The sequence below is a fragment of the Meyerozyma guilliermondii genome, genomic scaffold (assembly GCF_000149425.1).
Source record: "Meyerozyma guilliermondii ATCC 6260 scaffold_1 genomic scaffold, whole genome shotgun sequence".
NCBI classification, from domain to species: Eukaryota; Fungi; Ascomycota; class Pichiomycetes; order Serinales; family Debaryomycetaceae; genus Meyerozyma; species Meyerozyma guilliermondii.
In genome coordinates this window covers 1,041,550-1,068,702 of record NW_001809800.1, presented here as the reverse complement: position 1 = coordinate 1,068,702, position 27,153 = coordinate 1,041,550, and the positions used below count along the sequence as shown (strand labels likewise).

The 27,153-nt window shown below is 43.2% G+C and overlaps 14 protein-coding genes across 14 annotated transcripts; 10 read left to right on the top strand and 4 right to left on the bottom strand. All coding sequences in view use genetic code 12, as the record gives it.

Annotated features, from left to right (window-relative positions):
- Positions 1 to 266: 266 nt before the first annotated feature.
- Positions 267 to 863, bottom strand: PGUG_00605 (uncharacterized protein; the record flags this gene model as incomplete). Its single annotated transcript, XM_001487178.1, has 1 exon — positions 267 to 863. The coding sequence occupies one exon, from the start codon at positions 861 to 863 to the stop codon at positions 267 to 269; it is 597 nt and encodes a 198-aa protein (XP_001487228.2).
- Positions 864 to 1,251: 388 nt separating this feature from the next.
- Positions 1,252 to 2,030, bottom strand: PGUG_00604 (glutathione S-transferase; the record flags this gene model as incomplete). Its single annotated transcript, XM_001487177.1, has 2 exons — positions 1,252 to 1,939; positions 2,005 to 2,030. 2 exons carry the CDS (start codon positions 2,028 to 2,030, stop codon positions 1,252 to 1,254), a joined length of 714 nt encoding a protein of 237 aa, XP_001487227.2.
- An 835-nt stretch (positions 2,031 to 2,865) lies between these two features.
- On the top strand, positions 2,866 to 4,323 carry HBR3 (rRNA-binding endoribonuclease; the record flags this gene model as incomplete). The annotated part of the gene is made up of 1 exon (XM_001487176.1): positions 2,866 to 4,323. The coding sequence occupies one exon, from the start codon at positions 2,866 to 2,868 to the stop codon at positions 4,321 to 4,323; it is 1,458 nt and encodes a 485-aa protein (XP_001487226.2).
- Positions 4,324 to 4,548: 225 nt separating this feature from the next.
- On the top strand, positions 4,549 to 6,552 carry IRS4 (Irs4p; the record flags this gene model as incomplete). The annotated part of the gene is made up of 1 exon (XM_001487175.1): positions 4,549 to 6,552. One exon carries the CDS (start codon positions 4,549 to 4,551, stop codon positions 6,550 to 6,552), a length of 2,004 nt encoding a protein of 667 aa, XP_001487225.2.
- A 76-nt stretch (positions 6,553 to 6,628) lies between these two features.
- Positions 6,629 to 8,674, top strand: PGUG_00601 (uncharacterized protein; the record flags this gene model as incomplete). The annotated part of the gene is made up of 1 exon (XM_001487174.1): positions 6,629 to 8,674. One exon carries the CDS (start codon positions 6,629 to 6,631, stop codon positions 8,672 to 8,674), a length of 2,046 nt encoding a protein of 681 aa, XP_001487224.2.
- Positions 8,675 to 8,808: 134 nt separating this feature from the next.
- On the top strand, positions 8,809 to 10,575 carry PGUG_00600 (sphinganine-1-phosphate aldolase; the record flags this gene model as incomplete). Its single annotated transcript, XM_001487173.1, has 1 exon — positions 8,809 to 10,575. One exon carries the CDS (start codon positions 8,809 to 8,811, stop codon positions 10,573 to 10,575), a length of 1,767 nt encoding a protein of 588 aa, XP_001487223.2.
- Positions 10,576 to 10,706: 131 nt separating this feature from the next.
- Positions 10,707 to 11,612, top strand: PGUG_00599 (uncharacterized protein; the record flags this gene model as incomplete). The annotated part of the gene is made up of 1 exon (XM_001487172.1): positions 10,707 to 11,612. One exon carries the CDS (start codon positions 10,707 to 10,709, stop codon positions 11,610 to 11,612), a length of 906 nt encoding a protein of 301 aa, XP_001487222.2.
- A 73-nt stretch (positions 11,613 to 11,685) lies between these two features.
- Positions 11,686 to 13,950, top strand: PGUG_00598 (uncharacterized protein; the record flags this gene model as incomplete). Its single annotated transcript, XM_001487171.1, has 1 exon — positions 11,686 to 13,950. The coding sequence occupies one exon, from the start codon at positions 11,686 to 11,688 to the stop codon at positions 13,948 to 13,950; it is 2,265 nt and encodes a 754-aa protein (XP_001487221.2).
- A 189-nt stretch (positions 13,951 to 14,139) lies between these two features.
- Positions 14,140 to 16,866, top strand: ASE1 (Ase1p; the record flags this gene model as incomplete). Its single annotated transcript, XM_001487170.1, has 1 exon — positions 14,140 to 16,866. One exon carries the CDS (start codon positions 14,140 to 14,142, stop codon positions 16,864 to 16,866), a length of 2,727 nt encoding a protein of 908 aa, XP_001487220.2.
- Positions 16,867 to 16,912: 46 nt separating this feature from the next.
- On the bottom strand, positions 16,913 to 18,388 carry PGUG_00596 (phosphopantothenoylcysteine decarboxylase complex subunit; the record flags this gene model as incomplete). Its single annotated transcript, XM_001487169.1, has 1 exon — positions 16,913 to 18,388. The coding sequence occupies one exon, from the start codon at positions 18,386 to 18,388 to the stop codon at positions 16,913 to 16,915; it is 1,476 nt and encodes a 491-aa protein (XP_001487219.2).
- A 111-nt stretch (positions 18,389 to 18,499) lies between these two features.
- On the bottom strand, positions 18,500 to 19,687 carry PGUG_00595 (uncharacterized protein; the record flags this gene model as incomplete). Its single annotated transcript, XM_001487168.1, has 1 exon — positions 18,500 to 19,687. The coding sequence occupies one exon, from the start codon at positions 19,685 to 19,687 to the stop codon at positions 18,500 to 18,502; it is 1,188 nt and encodes a 395-aa protein (XP_001487218.2).
- Positions 19,688 to 21,533: 1,846 nt separating this feature from the next.
- On the top strand, positions 21,534 to 23,252 carry AHR1 (Zn(II)2Cys6 transcription factor AHR1; the record flags this gene model as incomplete). Its single annotated transcript, XM_001487167.1, has 1 exon — positions 21,534 to 23,252. The coding sequence occupies one exon, from the start codon at positions 21,534 to 21,536 to the stop codon at positions 23,250 to 23,252; it is 1,719 nt and encodes a 572-aa protein (XP_001487217.2).
- A 1,639-nt stretch (positions 23,253 to 24,891) lies between these two features.
- PGUG_00593 (uncharacterized protein) lies at positions 24,892 to 25,434 on the top strand (the record flags this gene model as incomplete). The annotated part of the gene is made up of 1 exon (XM_001487166.1): positions 24,892 to 25,434. The coding sequence occupies one exon, from the start codon at positions 24,892 to 24,894 to the stop codon at positions 25,432 to 25,434; it is 543 nt and encodes a 180-aa protein (XP_001487216.2).
- Positions 25,435 to 25,864: 430 nt separating this feature from the next.
- MNN9 (mannosyltransferase complex subunit) lies at positions 25,865 to 26,971 on the top strand (the record flags this gene model as incomplete). Its single annotated transcript, XM_001487165.1, has 1 exon — positions 25,865 to 26,971. The coding sequence occupies one exon, from the start codon at positions 25,865 to 25,867 to the stop codon at positions 26,969 to 26,971; it is 1,107 nt and encodes a 368-aa protein (XP_001487215.2).
- Positions 26,972 to 27,153: the final 182 nt, after the last annotated feature.

Sequence of the window (27,153 nt, the reverse complement as noted above, 5' to 3'; positions counted from 1 at the left end):
CTCTTTGTGCTCTCGACTCATTAAGCCTTGGGTTAGTTTCTCATGTCTGCAATAAAAGTCTAATACATACCAATGGAGGATGAATTTGTCGCCGTGATCTCCAGCGCCCATTTGTAAGGATAAAGAAACTACGAGTAGAGAGGGTTCTATTAGGCTAGGAAAAGGCGGGGACAATTTCCTAATCGGGCAAGTCTACTGGGTCAATGCTGCATGCGGCATCATACATGTACATTTAATTTACGACAGAAAATTACCAGCTTCGCATATTAAAGCTTCAGAACGATATTCAGATCGATATTGGAATATGCCTTGATTCTTCCTGGCTCATTCTTGAGTGTTTCCATCCATTTTGCCAACTCTGGATAATCGTCTTCAAGCTTCTTTTCGCTGCCGGTGAATAAGCCGTATGTAGGTCCAATCAACCCTGAAAATGGATACGATAAGTAAATATCTACGACAGACAACTTGTCTCCCAAGAAGTATGGTCCGGATGATTTTTTTAGTTGTTCAGTCAAATACAGGAGGTTGTTGCGTAATTCGGGTAAAAAATAGGTACCAATCATGTTCTGAAAATCGTCGCGAAGATGCTTGTGTCTTCTTGTGGTAGAAAAAGTGACGACAAGTCCAATTACAGATGTCATGAGAGTGCCTTCCAAGTAGTGGAGGAAATAGTCGACCTTTTCTTCAGCATTTTTGACATTGGGAAGCAATTTTTTGTTGGTATCGTAATGTCTAAGAAAATAAGAGCAAACATGGCCCGACTCAGCAAGGGTGATCACTTCGCCATTGTCCTTTGTGATCGTCACTATAGGAGCCTTTCCCAAGCGGTGGAAGTCTTTGAACTCTTTGGGAGCCGTGAACATCCTTTTAAGTTGAACATACTTGACTTCATATTCAACTCCTAATTCCTCTAAGAGCCAGATAATGGTATCCGCCCGAGACCCTTTGAAGCTGGATTAGTATGGCCTTGCATCAGATCAAAATATACTTACCCATATACCACGATTTTCTCACCCATGACAATTGCGAACACTTTTCGGTTTATATACGAGAAGGACCCTACCGAGGTTTGAGCGCAAGAAATATCGCGGGGAATTTCACCCGGTTATAGGCACGGGCATGGGAAAAATAGAACCGGACTATAAAGTAGTATCGAGTATAGGGTAGTATCGGAGTACTTATCATAAAGCAGTAGCATATATTTTCATAGAATATCAACATCATATCATATACACAGTCGTTGCAGTCTTCCTACAATTTCGCAACCTTTTCATTCGCCTTGATAAGCTTTGGTTCCTTGAGAATCCGGTCGGACCACTCACAGATGTTAGGAAAAAGCTTTCTCAAGTCAAAATCATCACCAGCAAATTCCTTGATTCTTTTGTTATCTGTCAAGTTTTCAATAAGAGGAAACTCAAGAATGATATCAGCACCACTCAACTTGTCTCCCACAAAGAACTTTGTCTTTCTCTTCGCCAAGTAGTTGTCCAAGTATTTGAGATTCTTCATGAGCTCAGTCTTGTAGTAAGCCTTGTTTAGTTCGTTGGTGATCATACGAACAAGAAATTTGACAGGAAATGGTGCCATCTGAACTGCATAACCATTGACCAACAACGATACCAAAAGTGGTTGCAAAGTACCTTCACAATAGTGCAAGAAATAGTCAACCTGTTCCTTGTCTTCTTCTGTAGCAGGAACGAGTTTCTTGGACGTATCGTAGTTTTTAATCAAATAATCAATAATGTGTCCAGTTTCAGCAATCACCAGTGACTTACCATCACGGATCACCTCAATGACAGGAGATTTACCCAATGGATGGACCTTTTCCAATTCAGCAGGTGCCCGAAAATCTTTGGTCCTCTTGTAGGTTTTAAGTTCATAATCGAGGTTCAATTCCTCAAGCAACCACAAGATTCTCTGAGACCGAGATTGATTAAGCCTAATGTTAGTATGGCAATATAAAGCAATTCCAGTTGCAAAATATCAACTTTCGTAACCACATACCAGTGCAAGATAATTTTATCACCCATTGCTGAAAAGTTGGGTTACGAGCTGACTTTGGTTCTTATATACCCGTCATGTGATAAACCTACGTCGTTTAAACTAAAATTGCTGCGAAAAATGCAGGCTGAGTTGGTGCAGAAACAATATACAGTATTCCCCGTAAAAATAAGGACCCTTGCATTTATGCCGATTTACGATTCAACTCTGGATTGCTTGAATGTGTCTACAGAACCACATTTGTTGCTGTTCAGGGTTTCGCTTGATATCTACATGTGTTTTTAAGCTCGTATTGAGATTGAATGGTTGCAAAATTGAAGCCTTTATCTCCTGGAAACCGAACAATACCCAAATTTTTTCACTTTCTGATCTGAAATGTCTCAGCCTATAAACTATGGAGCTCTCATATTTAGGTCAGATACTCGGATTATATTTGCGTTTGCTGAATCAATGATAGTTGGATTTCTTCGGTTGTGGTGTAAACTTACGTTTCAAATATTCAAATATAGTTGTTCGAACTAAGGTATTCTCACAAGAAATATTAGTATTGAAAAACTATGTGAGAAAATTGTTTCCTACTGTGGATTGGTTTAGATCAGTAGCCTTAAACTTCTCATGGGTACCGATATACAGGAACCTGCACTACGACCACCAGCTTATCATAGTCTTCAGCATATCGAGACAAAGATCAAAACTTCTCTTTTCACGACAGAAGGCATAAAACATCACTACGAGATTCCTTCTAGTCTACTTTCAGTAGTCAATGTCAATTACCTTTACCACCAGATTATCTGACTTCTGGGGTAGGTTACAACTGTGCAGTACATCATCGCATAAATTTCAAATTCTTCTAGCTTCAGAAAGATGTCTATGGCTCATGAAGAACTGAAACCAGGTTTTGAAGGCCACGAAACGACGCCAAACATCAAAACACTTGTCCTAGATGCGGGTCCGCTCATTACCCAACCTGCATCGTCCTTACAACAGCATGCCACAACATTTTTCACCACTCCAGGTGTTCACGCAGAATTGAAAGATGAAACTGTTCGTCAGCAATTGATCTTGTGGGGAGATAAGCTTCAGATAAGACACCCCAAGCCCGAATTTATCAAAAAAGTGGTTTCTTTTGCGAAGCTCACGGGAGATTATGCCGTGTTGTCTCTCAATGATTTGCATATTATAGCCTTGGCTTATGAACTTGAAGTCGAATATAATAAGGGAGATTGGAGATTGAGAAAGTTTCCTGGGGAAGTATTTGAACGGAGAAGAAAAGAAGACACCAAGAATACTGAAAACTCTACAGAGACGAACACAACTGAAGAAAGTCAGGAAACCAAAGAATCTGAGAATGCACAAGAAACCAAGAAATCTGAAATTTCCCAAGAAACCCAAAAGGAAGAAACCAATCAAGAAGCAGAGTCAACGGCGCCAAAGAAACCAAGACGGAGAGGAGGAAAGAAGCAGAGAGCAAAGAGAGAAGCAGAGTTACAGAAGGAATTGGATGCCCAAGAAGAGACATCTGAACCAGCAACTATTTTGGAAGACAATGATACTACTCAACCAGGAATAAAGGATTCTACGGATGTGAATGAAACCTACGATGAAGAAGAAGACGATGGAGATTGGATCACTCCCGAGAACTTGATGCAAGAAATGTTAAAGGATAATAACGAGCAGGTGAAAGAAACCAAGGAGAAATCTGGTCCATTCATCAAAGTTGCACTTGCCACGGGAGATTTTGCATGTCAGAACGTGGCAATGCAAATTGGTTTAAATTTGATGAATGCCATGTCTGGAAGACAAATTAAAAGGGTACGAAATTATATGTATCGATGCCATGCGTGCTTTCGCCTCACCCCAATTCCCAAGGATGGTCGACCCAAGCATTTCTGTCCCAAATGTGGAGGCAATACACTCTTGAGATGTGCGGTTTCCATCGATAATGAAACCGGTAAAGTCACTCCACATTTGAAAGCCAACTTCCAATGGATAAAGCGAGGAAACAAGTTTTCGCTTCCATCTCCTTTGTCCAAGAACCAACAAAGATTACAAGGAAATGGTGGTTACCAACACAACAAACAGAATCGTCACAAATCGTTACAAAATCCACTTCTTCTTCGAGAAGACCAGAAGGAATACCAGCAAGCGGTGAAAGACGACGATTGGCAACGGCGCCAAAATGAAAAAATGCTTCAAGAATGGATAGGAGGAGGCAGTGCGGACAACTATATGTCTCCATTTACTACGCAACAGACAATTAGGCCGTCCGGAGTCCAAGTGGGTAGAGGACGTTATGTCAATTCTTCCAGGCGGCGGAAATAGTCATACTATACTAGTAACATAAAACAACAATAATCTACTACATTCAAGAACAAAAAACCACTTCTACATTTATAGCAAAAGAGACATTCTTCTAATACTTATACTCAACATCTAATTTCAAACCTCTCGTCTACCTGCTCTCTACTCTGCCTCATTTGCACCCACTGCACGTGACTTCAGTTTAACTTTCATCTGGCAGCACCCAACTGTTATCTTATCCATCTGATGTCTGCTGGCCAGTCCACAAGCCAAGCTGCGGCATTGGCTGCTTTTAAGAGCATCAGCACACACCCTAAAACAGACCAGAATCCTTCAAAGGTTCATCAATCACCTGAACGCAATGTTAAACGAAATCCTTCTGGTCGCCTAACAAATTCAAGAAATGCTACAGCTGTCAATGCAATTAATAGACTGCCGCCAAAGGCTCCACAAAAGCCCCAACTATCGGTAGTAACGGCAAGTGGCCATGAAACGAAGAAAAATGTTGAAAATAATCGTCAACGAAGTAGCTCACCACTGCCATTGTATCGAACTACAACCCCTAAACAAATGACATCACCTTCTACATCTTCGGCCAGTCTTCCCCTGAACATGATCAAGTCGGTGAAAGACTCTATAGAGGCCAAAAGGCACGCTTCTGAGGCCAAACGTCTTGCCCAAGAGAACCAGCCCAGTGATATGCTCACCAAGATCCGCCAGTCGATCAACGATAGGACGAGAAACATACCCAACCAAGCCAAGGTGAACGAGAGAAACATGGCAACCATCAATGGAATTCGCGAGAGCATAGAGCTGAAACGTATAACTACTCAGGCCAACAGTAGCATGATTGTTCTTGATACCAGTTCAAATTCACCCTACAATTTTGCTCCACCTGACGAACTACGATCACCATATGAGGCTCACTCGCCAAACTACTCATACTCATCATTTGAATCTGTTCCTCTGGCATACAGTAATCCAGATCTGAACATCGACCTTCATGATCGTGGTCCTGAAACTCCAAGTATAGTGGTCGATTCCCCGTTCAACAGCCAGTATGATTTACTGTCTCCACGAGAAGACTCCGATATCGACCAGGAACGCAGAAATACAGCGCCAATTCTCATTCCACCGTCTCTGAATGCGTGTGCAAGATCTGCTAATTCGGCAGGCTCCGCCGACGATGCTCGTTCTCATCTCTCGAGCTTGAAATATCAGGTGGAGAAGGAGAAGAACGAAGACAAAAACAAGAAACCAAAAAGAAAACCTCCACCAGAACTCAAACCGACTACAGACTTAGATGGGGCATTCTTCTCAGATAGTTCGTCCTTGAATCCAGGTAGTTCACGTTCACTGCTCGACGCAGGCTCTTATCTGACAGACAACGAAAGCATGGGCCGCAACCGTATGGGAAGCAACGACAGTGACTTGTCTAAACCTATAAAACTTCCTCAGTATCCAGAGTTGGATACCTCAAGCACAAAGTTTAAGATCCGCAAACGCCACGGCGAATCGAACCAGAATGTTGGAAAGATGACTGAACTGGGCTCTGAATCAGATTTTGAGTATCCCAAGGCGACTGTTCCTGTTTCGAGAGCCACCGCTCCACCTTTAGTGCATCAGAAGCTGCAACATGTCCAGCTCAAGACCACAATGAGAGATTCGAAGAAGAAGAAAAAAGACAAAAAACTGTTTGATGTGGACAAACCATGGAAGAATCATAGTGATCTTGACCGGATCTCGGAAGCTGATCGCAAGAGATACGAAGGAGTGTGGGCGAGTAACCGGGGAACCTACTTCAATTATGTGGTAACTAGAATCAATGGAATTGATTACGGTAGCGGAGGAGGATCAGAACAGAAGATTATAGTCGACGAAGAAGATTCAATGAAGGCGGCAAGACTTTCTGCAAAGCAGCAGGCTGATACCGTACTGGGTGCAAATGGTGGCTATCAAAGTGCCGAATTTCACAACATCACCAATGCCGAGATCAGTCAATTAATACACAGCTCGGTCGTGGAAAGGATTTGGGAACGAAGCAGGTTACCTTCGGAGACTTTACGTGATATTTGGGAATTAGTTGATTATAGAAAGGACGGCACCTTAAATAAGCCCGAATTTCTCGTTGGCATGTGGTTGGTTGACCAGTGTCTTTATGGCCGCAAATTGACCAAAAAGGTGCCTGCTAGCGTGTGGGAGAGTCTAGAGGGAATAGGAGTCAGCGTGAAGAAGAAGGGAAAGAGATAGGACCACTGATTTATAGAATATAGAACATCGGGGCCGTCTTACATAAGCACCATATCTTCAACGGAAATCTTGAGACATGAAATCAACCATGAATTTATTAGATATGTTGGCGGGCGACCCTCCACAGGCAATTTACAAGACGGAGGAGTCACCCACAACCGTTATAGACTTGGAAACCACAAGCAATAATGAAGCGGAATCAAATGATGGAGTCCATTATTTGCCGACGGTTTTGACTCCAATGCAACGTGATATTTGTGAGATTATCATTCAAATAATGCGTCACCATCTCACGAATGGTGTAGAGTCACGCAGAACTCGAGCTAGTATCAATAGCTTGTTGGAAACAGCAGAATCATCCGAAGGAATAGCTTCAAGCTCAGATTCTTACGACATGATAAAACTTCTTTTTGACCAACTTTGCATCGCTTCTAGACACCCATCGTTGCTAGTTGATCATTTGATGCCCAAGCAGCTTCTATTGCTGGAAACTAACGAAAGACTTTTGAATCTTTCAGGAAATCTCAAACTTTTCAACGAAATAATTGATGGTATAATCGATTCTTTACGGGACTCAACGAAGACTGAAGTGTTCAATATCCTCGTTATAGCTGAGAACGTCAAAGAGCTCGAACTAGTGGAGGGCATAATCATAGGCAAGCAATTGTACTACAAAAATTTGAGCAGTGGAAAGATGTATGAAGACAACAGAGGCATGCCACTGAGCGAACAAAAGGAAGTAGAACCAAAATCCAAAAGGAGGAGATTCAGTAGCAAGGGACCACAAACAGGCTCAGCGGCTACTTGCTTGTACTTGACAACCACCCAACAATTCTACAATCATTATACTCCAGCGTCGTTGTCTGGAAACTCTGCATTCAACCTAATCTTTTCATTTGACCAGACCATCGACTGTGAAAGTCCTAGCATCGAAGTGTCGAGAAACGTGCATAATAACGGACGCAAAACTCCTATACTCATACCGGTACCTGTTATGTCCATACTACATATTCTCACACAAATTCCTAAACCAGCTGGCAATTTGGGCAACATTTCCATCGATCGCTTACTGAGTCCAGCTCATAAATGGAGACTAAGGGCGCTAAATGTGTATGCTGTGAATCGTTTCAATTTGTTCGAGCAAAGTGTAGCGGGCTTTTACCGCAAAAACCACCAGTCAATGATCGAGTTGTACAACTGGATAACGGATCCGACTCTCGAAACTTATCCTAGTTTTGGACTTGAAGAGTTTTCCACTCTGCTCAACTTCAACTTTACCGATGAAAAATTAATGAAGAAGCTTCGAGTGGACTATTTGGAGGCACTTGCTACCCGTGACCGTGAACTGCGTACCTACAATTTCGGTGAAGAAGTACGCAGTTACAAAGATTTCAAGTATACGTTGTCTGTTATTTTGAATGAGAGAACTGGAGAACTTGAAAGCACACAACGGTCTCTTTCAAATGACAAGTTGATAACGTTTAGGAATGATGAATCGAAAAGACAACTTGAAATAGACCGTGATGAGGAGTTAATTGCTGCCAACTATAGAGAGATGAAAGTCCTCATAGACAAGGCAAACGTCGCAGAAAAGTTATCCGCTCGAATTGATGCTGATGTAGAAAAAATTCGGCAAAAAAATGAAGAATTGAAGTCAAAGAAGCAGTTCTTGGAAGACAATGTTAAAAATGCAACGGAGGAAACAGTCGCTGTTCAGAAGTCAAACATTGCTGAGTTGGAAAAAGAATTGTCCAATGTAGCAGTGGAGCTTGAAAAGTTGAATGGGGAGAGCGACGAAACTCGATACAAGTATCAAGAGAGTTCGGCTATGGCCGCCAAATTATCCGGTGAACTTTCAGAAATACAAGAGAAAAACATCAAGCTACAACAAAAAATTACAGGACCAGGTGCGAGACTTCTTCCTACCTTATTCAAAGACGATAGCTTGCACAAAATCGAGGCAGAGTGTCACAGAATTGAACAAGAGAATAGAGTTATCGAAGAGATTTTTGCCCAAAAGCTCGACACCATCATAAAAGAAAGAAATGGTATTCTTGACAGTTCTGGAGGATCTTCAAGCAGGCAAGTCAATAGAATCAGCCGTTCAGCAACTCCTATGTAATTACTGAAGGTTGAAGGCTGGTCACTAATTCTTACATAATGAATCTCTGATCACCTGGTGCTTCATCTTTGTAGGCAAGCGCGGGACAAACTAGTGCACATAATTACCACACTTGCAAATTGCTGGATACACAAATGTTAAAGAATTTGGACGTCCAATTGCTCTCAAACCACTATTACGGTGTCCCTTATCTCCCTCATGACTTTCAGCTGTTTGTTTTTCTCGTACAAATATATTTCTGGAGGACAGTGAAGCAAACGGAGACATGGTATTTCGGAGAACATTCGAGCCCATTGCTCGGGTATTTGATGATTGCTCGAGATGTATTTTTAATCTATGTATTCTTTATTCGAATCCGAAAAGCGTTTAGGGTTTGGTGGGGATATGGCACTTTCAAGTTGATTTCAATGGCTCGTGATAAAGTATTCAAAGTGGTTTCCAGTTGGGTTTTATCACTTCCTCCTATCAAAAAGAAGGTGGATACCGAGCTCAAATCAACCATAGAGCTCATCGAGGATACAGTGATAAAGGGTAAAGATTTGGACCAACATATTACCCTTCCAGAAATCGGGTATTCCGGAGCAAAAGTCGAATCCGAGCTTGATAGTCTTCAGGCCATAAAGCATTCCGACTGGGCCAACGGACGTGTGAGTGGGGCAGTCTACCATGGTGGAGACGAGCTCTTGAAACTACAGACAGCAGCATATGAGAAATACTCAATTGCCAATCAATTACATCCTGATGTCTTCCCTGGAGTGCGAAAGATGGAAGCTGAAATAGTGTCTATGGTACTTAAATTGTTCAATGCTCCTGCTTCTGGGTGTGGGTCCACTACTTCTGGTGGCACAGAATCGTTGCTCTTGACGGGGTTGGCGGCTCGTGAATATGGCAAAAGAAAAAAGGGCATTAGTGAACCCGAAGTGATCGCACCAATGACGGTTCATGCTGGTATAGAAAAGGCATGCAACTACTTTGGAATGAAGCTTCACAAGGTCGAGGTTAATCCGGTAACCTATCAGGTGGATGTGAAACTGGTCAAGCGGCACATAAATAACAACACTGTGCTCATCGTTGGTTCAGCTCCTAATTACCCACATGGTGTAATCGACGATATTGAAGCATTATCAGAATTGGCATTGAAGTACAATATCCCATTGCACGTTGATGCATGCTTGGGATCGTTCATAGTTACCTTTTTGGAAAAGAGTAAGGTCCATGGAACTAAATCGATTCCCTTGTTTGATTTCAGACTCGCTGGAGTTACCTCAATTTCTTGTGATACCCACAAATATGGTTTCGCTCCCAAGGGCTCTTCTGTGATCATGTACCGTACACCAGAGCTCCGTCAATGCCAATACTATGTTCTGGTCGAATGGGCTGGTGGAATGTATGGATCCCCTACACTTGCTGGCTCGCGGCCTGGTGCTCTTGCAGTTGGATGTTGGGCCACATTAATGCACATTGGGGAAAAGGGCTACCGAGAGTCCTGTTTTGACATTGTCACAGCTACCATGAAGTTGAAAGAAGAAATCAAAAGCGGTAAGTTATCGCAGTATCTTGAAGTACTCGGGGACCCGATTGCACTGGTTATTGCGTTTAAGCTGAAAAACGCTTCTGTGAACATTTATGACTTGGGTGATGCCTTGACGGCCAAAGGATGGCATTTTGCCGCCCTCCAGAAACCAGCAGCGCTCCACTTTGCTTTTACAAGGTTGACAGTTCCAATTGTAAATGAATTGATCAGAGATTTGATTGAGTGTACCGAAGAATTAGCAGCCAATAAATCGGGCAACAAGAAAAATGATACCGCCGCTATTTATGGTGTCGCTGGAAGTGTTAGCACCTCTGGGGTTGCTAATCGGATCATTGTGGCATTTCTCGACGCTTTATACAAGGTCTGAATACCCCCACTCGGTTGCAACCTTCCCAATCCAGGTATGCCCCTTATATAAGCAGATCTCAGATAAGGCTGCGACTCATTCATACTTTACCCGAAATACATCCATTGACTGACTACCACTCTAAACATAACATGGACACATGTGGCCATTTCGTAGGGGTCTCTGACTTCTTCAGCACCGTTTCTTTGTGTAGCTGGATCTGTGCCCAGATGCCGCAAATCTACACCAACTATAAGAACAAGTCTGCCGACGGAATCTCACCGTCATTTTTGGCGCTTTGGTTTGCCGGTGATTTTTTGAGTTTTACGAGCTGCTTGCTCAATAAGGTGGTACTCAAGTTCCAGGTGTACTTGAGTTTATTTTTCATTTGCAACGACTTAACCTTGTGTTTCCAATACTACTACTACCTGGTGCGCACCTCAAACAATTACAAAAGCGTGAATGGACTCGTCCTGGAAATTGACTCCGGTACAACTACCCATGAAAGCTTGTTCCATACTGATGCAGAAACTCATATAACTGACGGCTCACATAGAGCAATTCCTACACCAGGGTCAATATCCAATTCGCCCAGCGGGAGCTACAGTTCTACGGATAACCTGCCGATTGTCAAGTCAATTGCAGTTTCCTCCATGGCCCAGGGAGCCAGCGCATTGCTGACAAGTAACATTCCTGAAAAAGAAAGTTCTTTTGGGGAAGTTTTGGGTGTCCTTCTTGCATGGGCATGTACGTTCGTTTACATGGCCTCACGCTGTCCTCAGCTCTACAAAAACTACCAAAGAAAGTCAGTAGATGGAATATCACCACTTTTATTCGGTGCAGCACTTATTGGAAACCTTACTTATACCTTGTCAATACTTACCAGTTGCGACTTTGTCAATGATGATTTGCGACATGAATTTTTTATAAAGGAGCTTCCATACATTCTTGGGAGTGCTGGAACAATTGTGTTTGACCTTGCATACTTCTACCAGCGTCGCATATATAGAAAGCCGGTGGAACCTCCCATTTCTCTTACTCTGTGGAACCACCAGTGAAACATCCATACCTCCATACATTAATACTTTCGCAGCATCTTCCACTAGATCGAAAACTTGCAACTCTGGATATATGTTCCGACGTATTTTCCTAACGTCCAAGTACGTGGGAAGATTTGTCAGAGCTAATAGCATATCAGCTACAACACACGAAACGGCTCTGATACCCATACAACATCCTCGTTTACGACCATTTTTATTTTCCAAGAAAGATGATGAAATCATCTGGAAGAAGATTTCTCTAGATACATATCCCAGCCCTTTGTTTGGTATGAGCTCAGACGATATAAGAAGACTAAAGATGGACGAGTATCTACACTTGATCAAAATTCCGTACAAATGGGTAGGAGAAACAGAACAATTCTGTACCAGCATGGCTGAAATAATTGATGGAATGATCCTTGATGATACGGAAACAGCGAGCATTTACTACTTTGCCATAGACAATTCAGAGCTCAAGGAGTCAGTCAATGAACAGCTCCGAATGTTGGCTGCGTCGGATACAATAAAAGAATCATTGGTAGAAATGATGATAGACCATACGGCGAATACCTTTCGATCCAAGTTTTTCCAAACAGTTGCCTTCATTCTTAAACTAAATAAAGAGAAACAGGCTACCACTCTTCTCTCATACCTTGATAACTTGAGGAAATTAAACGTTTGCAACGAGAAACCACTAATCTTGAATTCACTATTGTTCGAGCGAATACTTCGAATAATGCCCCGAGAAAAGTTTGCCGAGTTGTACGCATATCTAGTGATTTTGAACATTCAGACCTATGTCATAAGTCATATGGAGAAGCTAAAACACGAACTTTTAGCAGGACTGAATCTTGAAAAATTGGTCGCTAAAACCGGACTTTTGAACCCTAAATGGCATGATATTCGGAAACCAACCATTGCTCCAAGCCATATCACCAGAATGAGAATATTCTTTTCCGTAAGAGACTTGGCACGGTTTGCAACACATTCGATAGAAAAAAGAGACATCGTGAACGCAAATATGTATGTCAGTCTCTTGGTTACGAAATTTGAGGAAAAGTGCAAACTTGTTGGCAAAGAAAATTACGTACCTCGTGTTAAAGATTCAGACATCAATACCGACATCCTGTTACTTCTTAAGGTCCTTCTTAACCATGTTATGGTTTTCAAAGGCTCACAAGAATGCTTGAGAATGATGCAGTATATGGTCCATAATAACGTTACCATATCATTTGATATCTTGATGATCATTATGAAGAACTTGAGAAACCAAGGCTACTTCCAGGAAGCTTTATTGCTAATGAACAACATTCGTCCCGAAACGCTCACACGATCCGATTGCTTAGCGTTGACCGATCAAATATTGTGCTTAATTCAGGCTAAATACCCCACGACTCCCAAAATAATGTTTGGGTATGTTGCAGCCGTTTTCAAGGATGGAATAAAAGTGTTAAACAAACTCAAACTTCTAGGATTGGTTTACCAAGATGGTTCTGCTGTCGAGCTTCAGAACCCGGAGCTTCGAGTTCAACGTGCGAATATCGACGAAAGACTTGGGGGTTTCAACATTACTCCCAAAGCTCTCACTCAGGCATATGAGATGTGTCTATCGTCTCTTCACAGATCTGTTCTCACTTCTCAACTATTGAAGGAGTTGTACGACACGTACATTGAAACTTTGGTCAAAGCAGAGCATCCCATCTTCAAGCCATCGAGACAAAACGACCATGTGGTTACGCTAATTATCAAATACTTACTTAAGGAGAATCCCGAAAATAACGATATGTGCATGGTAAAGAGCGAAGCTGCTTACTCCACTGCAAAAGACATTATTGGCGATTACTTTAGCCGAATAGCTCCTACCAGTCGTCGCAACAGGAGCCCATATCTCTTTGATTTACTCATCACCACGGCCCTATCTGTTCACAGAGATTACGAGTTTGCTACGAAAATGGTCCGTGAATCGCGGAGTCTTAATTTGCCGTTTACCTTCAACCAAATCTACCCTTTCATCATGTACCATTACGAACACAAAGAGTACAAAAAAGCCGAACTTTGGTACCAACAGTTGGTGAAGCACGGAGTTAAAAGCGATGCAGAACCAAGCAAGAATCTCTTCAAGGTTGCCCGAGAGTTGGGATGGGAGGTGAACGGGTTCGTTTATCGAAAACTAGGCATACACCGCAACTACAAAAAGAAAGAAGAACTCAAAAAATTACTTAAAGATCCCATTGTGTTTATAAAGCCAGAGAGATCTGAAAATGAAACGGATGCAGAAGAGACACTCGAACAAGAGTTTCTCGACTCTTCACATCGCGGCAATTTCAGCGATGAATTATTGGCGTTGATAAACTGATTTCCAATTCCTGCACATACACTATTTTCATTCCGTCCGAAAACGGCAAGTGACGATAACATTACCCAAATCGAAAAAGACTGATGAACCAGGTGCCTCAAAAATTGCACTTGATTTCAAAGCTGATTCTCAAAATATTTCTCACAAACCACACACCATATTTGCCTGTTATACTAATTGACCATTACCATGGATTGCGAAAACCTGCGCATTAATCAACAGGATTTACCGGTGGAAGATTGGGATGGATCCACGCAAACTCCTACTAAGAACACAACAGACATATCGCATGTTTTATCCAACACCAAACCCACGGAGGAGATACTCACAAGCAAATTTGACCACATTGCGACCAATGTCAACCAAGCCATCGCCGACTTGAACGAAATATATACAAAGATCGGGTATTCGACCACAGAAACAAGGATTAAAAAGGCCGAGATATTTAGTGCCATCGAAGATACGATATCCAATTTCAGCTCCAGCTTGATGCGAGAAAAGAACAATATAGAAAACGAATGCGAATGGCTCCGACAACAAATTAGAATCATTCTCGCCATGATAAACGACGACAAGGGTGAACGAAACTTACGGTGCTCTGATCGTGGAATTGTGTTTGAAGACGTGAACTTATATGAGCAAGGATACAAAGAAGATGTCGTGGATCGACTAGAATATTTGCAATCTCGCCAACAGCGGTTCTACGCAACATCTCCATTCAATCTTACCTCGCCATACATTCCAGAAGAAGAGAGCTCACCAACCATCGCCAACCAATATGAGTACATGACAAAAAGCATTCCACGGCTCTCCTTGCTTCAGTTAAAATCCAACTTGAACCGAATATTTCTCCAGGTTTTACAAAGTTTCATGAAACCATTTCGCAAACTTACCGATCTCAATCTTGCATTCTTGGACATTTATGATACCGTGGGAAATATTACAAACTTAGAAGACTCCTCATTGCTCAAGACTCTACCAAATCGTCAGGAATCGGAAGAGCATGCTAAACTCATTCACGAATTTGAAGAGGTAATGAGTAGTTTCAAAGAATCGAAGCATGGGAAGGGGAATATGAATGACTCTACTCAGTTTATTGTTTCTAGTCCGAGAAAGAATCAAGTCAAAGAACCGCAATCACAGATTTCGCCGTCAAGCGATACTATTGAGGAACTCAGAGACGTCAACTACAAGCTCATCAGAGTTATTCGATGTCTCAGAATAACGAAAATGAGCACCGAATTGTTCGGTAGATTGCAGAAAATAATCAACTCTTATGCTGCAGCAATGGGTGAGCGAAAAAATCAAATGAGTGAAATGATCTCGAAATGTTTGACTTTGATAGGCAATTTACTGCTCAATGAAAAGCAGTTGCAGCTCATTCAGAAGAACTTTGATGCAATGAACGAAATCAAAAATGGGAATGGTTCTTCTGCAGCTTCGGAAGGTTACTTTGATGTTGAGACCCTTCAGTTTATACAGCACAATCCCACCGAATTTGGACTTCACGATGGTCATCTTCAGTTCGTCGAGAAATTCGTGAGTACTCTTGAACGTCTACACGAATCAAAGCAAAGGAGGAAGAACCACTACCTCAAAACCTGTACCATGCTCTGGGAGCGCCTTGACGAATCCGAGTCATATATCAATAACTTTTTGAGTTCAAACAACGACTTGAGCGAAACCTCTTTGGTCAATTTCAAGATGGAGCTAAACAGACTATACTTGAAGCGCTCTGAATACGTGGACGATTTCATTAAGAGAGCGAGATCTGAGATAGAAAAGTTATGGAACGATATGCTATACTCAACCGAAATGAGACAAAGTTTCAAATACTTTAATTATGACGCAGAGACCAGCGACGAGGACAAAGAAGAAATACTCAATAGTCATGAAGTCGAGCTTTCGGCTTTGAAACAAGAGTTTGAGGCAAGGAAACCAATACTTCAGATCTATGAACAAGTGCAAGAGCTTGCAAAAGACCAACAATTTTTGACTGAATCTTCGAAAGATTCCTCCAGACTATTGAGCAAGAATTCATGCAAGATATTACTTAACGAGGAAAAAATTAGAAAAAAGTTGATCAAAAACATGCCTCGTTTGATCAATAGCTTGAAGTCCGAAGTCATCAAGTATAATGACAGTCAATTGAGCCAGGGCAAAAAACCTCTCCAAGCATATGGTGAGGATTTCTTTGAGATGGTGATAATGCTAGAGTCGGAATACGTTAACAAGAAGTCGGACAAGAGCAGAAACTCCCATTCGCCTAGTCGACCCCTTTCTTACTCGCCCAAAAGAGCTGCAATTAATCGCCAATCACCAGCTAAAGGCTTGAGCTCAAGGAGCCCACAGCGAATATTAAAACCGGCTGAGATTTCTCCACCTAAGCGAACAGGAATTAAAAAACCCACCAAAAGGGCTCCCAAATTTTCCCGGAACAGCGTAATTAACAGCCGTTTAACCAGCGCAGTTAACAGCATGAGCAGCTTCAGTGACATGTCTAATAACCTCGATAGTCCTACTTCACTGAACTCGTTGAACTACACATCTGGGGCACAAATACCTAGCCTCTCAAGAAATTACAATCAGTTGCAACCATTGAACTCACCGTTGAAGCCTGAAGAAAGCTGTATCAGTCAAAGCACTGTTCGCTTGTCACCGCTTCAACAATCAGGCATAGCGAATACAGAAAAAATGAGTCAAGGCGATAAATTAACGCTGTCTCCTATCAGCAGAACAACAGCAACCATAAACCCTGAAGGTAAAGAGAATGAACTGACAACGATGAAAAAGGAAGTCGATCATTTTTCCGGCAAGAGACACAGTGAAGTTTCAAATGAAAGTTCATTTTTAATGAGTGATGATTATCAATCATGGAGAGACCAACGCATACGACTCTTAAATAGTCTTTCCTAGTGTATTATACTATACCCTATTATACAATGTAGCGACTTGTAACCCACTAGCTCCCCAACTTTAGCAGGCCAACTTTGTCAGACAAGTCTGGATGCGAACCACTTGAAGTTTTTTGTTCCTCACTGGAACTTCCCGTTTCGTCTGCATCGTCATCGTCATCGTCATCGTCGTCGTCGTCGTCGTCGTCGTCATCATCGTCGTCATCATCATCATCATCGTCGTCTACAATGACACTTCCATTGGCATCGGCAGTTTCTTCTTCCTCCTCTTCTTCAGGATATCCTCCGAGTTTCATCACAATCTTATTAACGACCTCATTCCAGTCCATCATACCTCCCATACCAATATCACCATAACTTCCAACAACTTTCTCCACAGGTTTCAAGATCTCTATCCACGGCATTTCCTCAGCAATCAACTTTAATTGTCGCTTTGTGGTGATGGCATTGTACGAGTAACTGACCATCGCTGGAGCTAGTAATATAGGGAATGATGTATTCCAGGCGCGGACAACATTGGTGAGCAAATTGTCACACAACCCCATGGATATCTTTGAAAGAGTATTGGCGGTGAGTGGACAAACCACCAAGATATCAGCCCACCTGCGAAGCTCGATGTGCAAGACTGGGTCCAGTCGAGTTTTCCATGTGGTCCACTCATCTTCGTCTCTCCAAATGCGGATTTTCTTGGTGTTCTCTAGATAATTTTGCACTTCTTGTGGAAGAAAGTTCTCACTTGATTTGGTGAGAATTAGCTGAATAGATATTTTGTTGGGGGTGTAGATCTCGTATAACTTCAGGATTATGAGCTTGACCTTTATGGTGGACAAAGCACCACACACTCCAATGAGAATATGGAGCTTACCATCTTCTTGTGGAAGTCGTGGATCTATATTTGCATTTTGCTCTGTTGGAGGAGGAGAGAGCGTGGTGGATGTTTCTGCGAGTTTGTCTATAGAGGATTGAACGGGTGCTGTGGTCGAACCCAAGGGGGAGGTTGCACTCAGTCTTTCAGGACTGTTAGTTGATCCTGAGCGAGAACGAATTACCTTTCCTGGCCGCATGGTTTCATCAACGTAGAAATGGGCATGGACAGAAGGAGATTTGTGATGAGCGGATGATTCAGGGGGATTCAAGATATGGTTGATTGATGAAGTGGACTCGTTAGAAGGAGCCTGTGATCCACCAGTGACAAAAGCAACCGGTTCTTTTTTCGTTTCTGTTTCCTTCCGTTTGAGCACAGCGCCTCCAGCAGGAACAGTTTCTCTAGTTGTAGCCAGGAGGCTTGGCGAGGCAGCCTGTGAGCCCAGCGGAGTCCGCAAGCTAGGACGGTTGGAGGTATTAAGAATTGGTGGAGGAGATGGACACCGTAAGTTGGAAATGGCCAAAACGGAAGGAGGAATTTGATCAGTGGAATCAACATTTTCTGACGAAATTGAGGCACTACGCTTATCATGGGGTTTCTGGGGTTCCGCTGAGCCCGCAGACGAGTTTTTATCTTCTTCGAGGGGATCGGAAGCCATCGTTGGACAACTTTAGTAATGCGGTAATCCTTTATCGATTTTTGGTGCGATCGCACCACACGACCGGGTGTTAGGATCCCAAGGACAGTAGAGAAAATGTAGCAACATATATTAATGCAATCCTAAAGAACGAAACGAGTCTACCAACTCGCGAGCACGCTGCTCCTCTCCAATATCATCGTGGGGCGCCCGCGCCCGTGGTTTCGACGGTTTGTGGTGGTTCCTTGTGGTTTTTTTCGGCGAATTTGCAGCCAATGATGGCTTGGGTTTAAGCTTCGGGGGAGTTGGGGTGTCCAGCAAGGAATCCACCGTAGACGGTTGTGTTGATAACTGGCTTGAAGAGTGGCTCTGTGATTGGCTTGGCGGTTGCATGCTGTAGGGGCTGGTGTGCGAGCCATAGTAGAGACGATGGTGGATGGTATTGCGTTCGTAACCCAAATTGCCGAGCATATTTGGAGAGCGATGATGCTTATTTCGAAACAAGTTTTGTACGACGTAGTTGTTATAGTCGGGAAATCGGTCGTAGCGAACCGTAAGTGATCTTCCCTCGAAAACGGTATCGTTGGTGAGTTTGATGAGCAATTCCGAGGTTTCTTGATTGCCCGTGGTGACGATTGCAAATCCGCGACTGGAACCACGCAGCAGCATTTCGTCTGTCGAAGACGATGTTTGCATGGGAATTTCCACCCTGAAGATATCGAGAGAGGCGTGCGGTTCAGCAGCGAAAACTGAAGCCACAAGAAAGTTTTTGAGCGATGGCCATGTGGACAGAAATGGGATGTTACCAACAAACAATCGGCACGGATTCACCTGAATTTCTGCACCTTCATCATCGGTTATGGTTATTAAAGACACATCGGATTTGTTTCCCGCCACGAGATTGGTGATGAATGAAGGTACTGGTTTAATGCTGGGATCTGGTGGAGGATAAAAAAACGGGTATGGGTAAGGAAAGTAGAATGGCATCAGAGGTTCTATATTGTGGTTGATCAACAGAGCTTCCACGGACCAAGGAAGTGGGCTTGGTAACGAATTGAAAAGCGCCACTGCTCGAGAAGCCACAATGTATGACGACGCTAAAAATACCGCTATGAGATCGGAAGATTGTGGATCGGGGCGGATTTGCAGCAAGATGGTTAACGACGGATTCAAGTTTGCCAAGTGAGTGGCAATGGCTAAGTTGACGCGTTGAACCAACGAGTCCGGAGTCAAGTTATCACCAGAAACCCTTAGTTCAATAGTGGAAGAAGATGACGTAGACGGCAGAAACAGGGGAGCATTTGGATTGAAACCTGGCATTCTTCAAGTGTGGCCCTGCGAAATCAAAATTAACGAGATTGACAAAGGAACCTCCTATCCAATTTGCTTCCCGGCGTGCAGAGAACAAGGAAAGAAGGAGGCTCAAAATAGAACCCTGTCTCAAATCTACGCCACACGAACAATTCGATCCAGTTGGAGATGGTGCGTGCGTGCGCCGCTCGCTTGGCCGCCCAAGAGATAAGATCTGCTTTGTGTCACATGAAGGGGCGGACTGGGGGATGAGGAGGGGAAGCCGTTGGGGCCGGTGGCGGGTAACCAGGGGCCAACGGCCGATGTCACATGCCGCGCGGGCCGGCCGCAAAGGGCAGCGACTGCAAAACGGGAGTAAGATGAGGCCGAGGCGGCGACGAGACGACTAAGTTGACTTAGTCGACAAGTTGACTAAGGTGAAGAGTGAACGCCAGGCTAGTTGGCATTTTGTAATTTGATTTGACAGGTAACGGAACGCTTAATAATCCACAATCCGCGTGCACCATCCGCGTTAAATCGACTTCATTCTGTTTTGTTTTCTAATTTTTTTTTCTTTGTTTCGTTTTTCTTTCTTCTACGTCACGGAGACCAATTGCATAATGAAACTGGCTTATTATTGTTTGAGCCGTTGTGTCTATGCCGTCACGGATGGTGCATCCCGCCTCGGCCCAGCATTACATATTGTTTGCCGTAAGGGGCCCACTCCGTTAGTGGCAGTTGGCGCGGCGTCATGTGCGGCCCCTGTGTTACATGATGCAGAATTTACGTGGGAATTCATGCAGGTTGGCACCGAATTAGGCAGGCGGTTAATTTATTATTTACTACTTTGGGAATATCATACATAGCCCTGATGGTGCATTTCCCTCTTGTGGATGCGAAAATGTTGCAGCGCCCACAAGAAAATCAATTGGAGGCCATGGATAGCTTCCAACAGAAACCTAGAAACTATCATACTCTACCACATAGAAATTTCTGGTCACGGTGCCGCGACAGTATTTTCTTAGGTTTTTAATGCATTGTTATTCGCGTCTTGATAACCATCTTCGTATGCACTGCACAATTGCTGAATACAGTGCTACGGTTTGACATTAATGTAAGAATTTTTTTTTCCCTCAACTTGCGAATATTGCTTGTTTTTCCTCGCTCCATTTTTGGCCCCGGTAACGCGAGCGAAATTTATATTAAGTAGTACTCTGTTACGACTTGTATTTTACCGCTGTAATTCCCAGCTTGATTTTCAACGGAAATAATTGTCATTAAAGTGTCAATCGATTGTCACTATTACTTGACTATCGTTTCACTATCATTTGGCTATCACTGAGCCAATTAACCGCCTTGATGCATTGCTTAGTTATCTCAAGAATCCAGCCGTTCTGAATCCAAACAAACCCGTCGCTGATTGGCACCGCATCACGGCATCTAAACACCACTCCCCAACAACCTTCCCATCATCGAGGCGTCGACCAATCATCACCGGTATCAACATTGGCGCGTCAATTGCAACATTTTATTGCATAGAATCCTATACCAATCGATCCTCATTCGGGTTGCCACCGCCGTTTGTCGCCGTTCGTCCCCGGTTTCCACCGTTGATCTACATCAACTCGCATAACTTTGCTGCACATCTTCTTGTGTGTTGTAATAATAATCCTGTAAACCACGCTACAGTGCAGGCCAAATTATCCCCGCTACCTCCCCGAACACCTTTAACCGCGGCGCACATATTGCAGACGGCATCAACTGGTAGGCGTGACATTTTTAGCAATTGTCGCCACGTCAATTGTATCCAGTGCAATCGATTGTTGTTTTAACCTCGCACCATAACCATACCACATACGCCACTACCAGCAGCCAAATGGCCAAAAAAAAGCTCGACCCCTCTGTCAAGCACAGCAGAACCAGATCCGGCTGTCTCACCTGCAGAGACCGACATATGAAATGTGACGAGCAGCAGCCGGTATGCAAGAACTGCCAACGTTCGAAAAGAAAGTGCTACAGAGGTATTCGATTGAATTTCACCCAATATTCGATATATTCCCCAACCACCACCGCTCCAGAGTCCCATAATCCACCAAGCTCCTATAGATTGCTCGATCAATCTATAACTATTGCTTCACTCTACAATAATGGCATTTCTCCCTATGAACCCTACATGCATCTTCATACTCACGAGGAACTTCGGGAGTCCGACCGCCAGTACGAACGTGATATTAACAGTTCGATTCCATCTTCCTCCACCACCAACAAATCACCTTCTTATGAACATGAAAAATCCTTGTGGTCAGCTTCCGGTGTATCGACCCTCGATCTATATCGACGCCCAAGTATGGCCGCAAACCCGGTGATTACGTCGCTCCAAGACCAAAATCCAGTTTATGAAAATGTCAAGCTAAAAGATTTTTTGTCTGACGAACAACTCAATTTGACCCAGTCAAGTCAAACTCTCGTTTCTGAGGCTGCACCTCCAAATTCGGGAGTGCCCAAGGATGATATAGATGCTTGCGAATTGGTGTCGCTCATCCATGAACAAAAGTTTTATTGGCTTTTGGATCTTCTTAATGGCCTCAATGCATGGAAACTGATAATCACCCGCTATTGCCTTGACGCTCTGTCGGTGGAAAATGACATTTATGATAATGAATTTCTCTTGAGATGCCTTTATCGATGTTCCATCAGAGACGAGGTGTCGGATATCTCAGAGTTACTCAATGAACAATCTAGTCGGTGGTCTCGAATTCAGTTCGAAGTGTTTTCCACAGATAATTTGACCCAGCACGAGTTGATACTCATAAGCATTGCATTAGTCCTCCTCCGTGCATTACTACGAATTCAGAATCGTTTACATGTCGAAAACATAAGTGGACTTATTGATGGACAAATTAACATTTTCTATCACATAATAACAAAATACCAAACATTACCCCAAATACAAAGCCAAAGACTTCGAACCGTTGTGTTCGTCACCACGGTGCAATCGATCACCATGCTCAAATACTTTCTCCACAAGTTGGTCGAAGACAATCATTTAAAATCAAAATCCGAAACTGGCAATGAAAAGCAGGGTTCAGACCTCACTACTGGTGAACTCTTGTTCTTGAAGTCTTTTTACAAAGATTTGGACTATTCAAATTCCACTTTCCAAATGGATATCGACCCATTCGTGGAAAGCAAACTGGATGCTCGTAAACTTCGAGAACTAATTTGGTACTTGATAAGAACTGAGCATCTAGCTCAAAATCCCGAAGAAGAAACCGAGGATTTGGAATATGGTCAAGTATTCAGTAATGAGTATAACTTGTTCGATTCACTCGGGGTCCCCGAAGTTTCGGATTATGGTGTGGAACAAGCTATTACTGCTGACATCATCCCGAAATTGGTGCTTCCCAACGAACAAGGGCTCGCGATATACCTCGTCAAAGAGTACATTAATAAGCGAATCAACGCCAACACCCCGGAAATGGTTCTCAAGGCCAATACGAACTTGAATCGCATCTTTAGTTATATTGAAAGCTCGACCATGGAGTCTAGTCTCAAGCTAAAGTGGACGCAAAACTTTAGTTGGATGCTACAATAGCTAAGCATAATAAAACCGTCGTTGCTAATTTCATAACGTATTGTATTTGCAGCCAAAAACCGTTGGGCGCGCCATGCACTGCAATGCGACTCTCTGCCCTAAACGCACGGCGACTGCATGGTTACCCACAAACCCGCATCTGGTTATATGTATAAAAAAAAAAATGTCTGACTCGGTATAGTGGCAAGCATAACCAATGTTGCATGGTGTCATGTACGTCATATCCCGCGGATATACTGAACCGCCTCTGTTTACGATCGCATGCAATGCACCTCAAAAAAAAGCTACAAAATAATGACGTTTTGAAAGGTGGATCATAATACAATTTGGCAATGTGCCGTAAAATCTCCCGAAAAAACGTAAAAATATGATAAAAAAACGATAACAGCTAAGACCTTTTAAGAAAAGAATCACTAGCAAGTATCATAACTCTTCAATGAAGTAAACTCAAGTTTCGTTCGTCAGTTCCATCATGTCCAAATCTGTTGAGTTCCATGTGAATTTCTTTATACACAAAAGCAATGCAAGAAACTGCTACTTCTTTGTATCGCTTAATTTTGCCATATTTGAACTCGGTTCCATCTTCTAAATTCAAGGGCGTCGAAATTGTTTTTTGCACATTGTTGATGTGGCTCTCGAACATCGCGTCGCAGAATTGGAAGCCGAAACGAATAACTGAACAAATTACAGAACAGATACCAATCAGAAGAGGTTAATGTTAGACGAGGTTAATGTAACAACGGGAGATAATCCAAACTAATCTACGCTGACAAAAAATAAAAATGATATTTTTCTTTTTCCTGTTTTCATACTACATGTGAATCAAGCCCTGTTGGTTAGGAACAACCTGCTGCTGGTTCGTTACCGGATCCTGTAACTCGATTGCAATTTCCTAACCGTACATAAATCCTGAAAACAGATGTATTATGAGATTTAAATTCGGATCAACTTGCTATAAAGGTGCATAAATTCGCATATGATTGCAATGTGACGCAAATTCCTGAAATGTTTCAATTCAACCCAAATTGATCAGCAATGCTTATGGCGACTCGGTCCCATACAGCCCCATCCTACGCGGCGCAACGACCACCAAAACTCAAAGCACGTGATCACCACGTGACACCACACGGCAGCAGAAAATTTTCTTTCGTTCCTCATCAATTACCACCATGTCCCAAGGTACTTTATACGCCAACCACAGAATCAGAACCGTGTTGCCAGCTGCTTTAGTCCAGCACTACAAGCTCGATGTCAACGTGGTCGAACCACCATCCAATTACGCTGAGAAATTTCCTCTTGGAAAAGTTCCAGCTTTTGCCGGTGAAAAAGGTTTTAAATTAACCGAAACAATTGCCATCACCCTTTACCGTAAGTACTCCAAATGATGAGAAAATTTTTAAAAATTAACAGTTATCCCTGTCTTAACATATTATGTCGAGAATTTATACTCTGAAGAAATACTAACCATCAGTTATCAACTTGGCTGACCCTAAATCTCCCCTTCTTGGTAAGAACGCCAAGGAGTATGCCCTCATTTTGAAATGGTTGTCCTTGAGTAACTCTGAGCTTTTGCCTCAGATTTCTGCTGCTTTCACTCGTTTGACTGGTGCCGCTCCTTACAACAAGAAGATTGTTGACGATGCTCTTGCTCAAGCCGACAAAGTTGCCGCTATTTACGAGTCGAGATTGGCTGATTTCACCTACTTGGTGGGTGAGAGACTTTCTCTTGCTGATCTTTTCTCCGCTGTTCATTTCGTTAGAGGATTCGACCACTTGTTCGGCTCCGAATGGAGAAAACAATTCCCCAACATCACCAGATGGTTCAAAACTGTTATCTCTCACCCTATCTTGCACGCCAAGATTGGAGACTACAAGTTCAGAGAGAAGCCAGTTGAGTACGTTGCTCCAAAGAAGGAGAAGAAGCCACAAGCTCCTAAGGCTGAAAAGAAGGCTGAGAAGAAGGCTGACAAGAAGGAGGATGACGAAGAACCTCCAGCTCAGGCTCCTAAGCCAAAGCACCCATTGGCCGCTTTGGGTGCTCCAAAGATCCCAATTGACGAGTGGAAGAGAACTGTTTCCAACAACAAGCCTGAGGTTGCTCTCAAATACTTCTGGGACGAGTTCTACAACGACGAGGACTGGTCGTTGTGGAAGGTCGACTACAAGTACAACGACGAGTTGACTTTGACTTTCATGTCCAACAACTTGGTTGGTGGATTCTTTGCTCGTTTAACTGGTTCCACCAAGTTCATGTACGGTGACTTGGTTGTGTACGGAGAGAACAACGACAACGGTATTACTGGTTTCTTCCTCGTCAGAGGCCAAGACTACGTTCCTGCCGTGAATGTTGCTCCTGACTGGGAATCCTACTCCTACTCCAAGTTGGACCCCAAGGACCCTGAGACCAAGACTTTCATCGAGAAGATGATCAACTGGGAAGGTGACATTGTGGCCGAGGACGGAAAGACCAAGGCTATTGTCGACGGTAAGGAATTGAAGTAGATAACCGTACAGTATAATTTCATTGTAACGTTTTTGTAGGCCATGAAATATTTTCCTGCACACCTAAAGAAGCCGCGATCAAAACTCGCTGACACGTTTGTTTCATCAACATGGCGTTCCTGAAACACCCGTTTGTGAGGCAGATACGAAGAAAACCGTTGACTCTCGTGGGTCCCATTGCCCTACTCTTTGTAATTTATTTGTTCTTTTTCTCAGGAACGTCGAAGTCGTCGAAACCAAAATATTCCTACAAAAGCAAAAATCAAAGTTGGTTGAGTCGGGCGAAAAAGGACAGTGTGGTGTTGAAAAACCTCCCCAACAAGCACATCAGCCACTATGACTTGAACAAACTCACAGCCACCGCCAACGGCTTGGCCAATAAAGAGGAAGTGTTGCTCTTATCTCCCATGTCCAAGTTTCTTCCCGAGTACTGGGACAACATAAATAAACTTTCGTATGACCATTCGTTGATATCATTAGGATTTATCATTCCACGCACCAACGATGGTGACGAAGTGCTCATCAAATTGGAAGCAGCCGTCAAAAAAACTCAAGCCGACAAAAAGACTCGGTTTAAGAAAGTCACCATTTTACGTCAAGATTCCGATTCCTTACTGTCGCAGGCTGAAAAGGACCGCCACGCGCTCGCAGTGCAAAAGGAACGCAGGGCAATGATGGCGGTGGCCAGAAACTCGCTTGTTTTTTCAACTATCTCTCCTTCAACTGCGTGGTGCTTATGGTTGGACGCCGATATTGTCGAGACTCCTCCCACATTGATCCAAGACTTGATGCGTCACGACAAGCCAATTGTTTCCGCCAATGTTTTCCAGCGTTTCCACAATCCCGACACCAACAAGCCAGATATCAGACCATACGACTTTAACAATTGGGTTGAATCGGAAGAGGGTCTCAAGATAGCCGCTTCGTTGAAAGAAGATGAGATCATCGTCGAGGGATACGCTGAAATGGCTACATATAGACCTCTAATGGCGTACTACTACGACGCCAAAAGTGACATACACACCGAAATGGCCCTTGATGGTATAGGTGGAGGAGCGGTACTCGTTAAGGCCGATGTCCACCGTGATGGTGCAATGTTCCCATCGTTTCCCTTCTACCACTTGATAGAGACGGAAGGGTTTGCCAAGATGGCCAAAAGATTGGGATATACGGTGTTTGGGTTACCGAACTACTTGGTGTATCACTACAACGAGTAGGCGTGGTCATAGTACATAGCAATAAGCACGACAAATAAAGATGTAAAAGAATTGCGATAGAAAAGCAGATGAAACAGCAGATGAAGACGAGAAGACCAGAAGATATAAAGCAACTTATTGCAGCGTCTCTTCACCACCTTTCTTTTCCCATCGCTATCAGCACACCCATACACCAAATATCT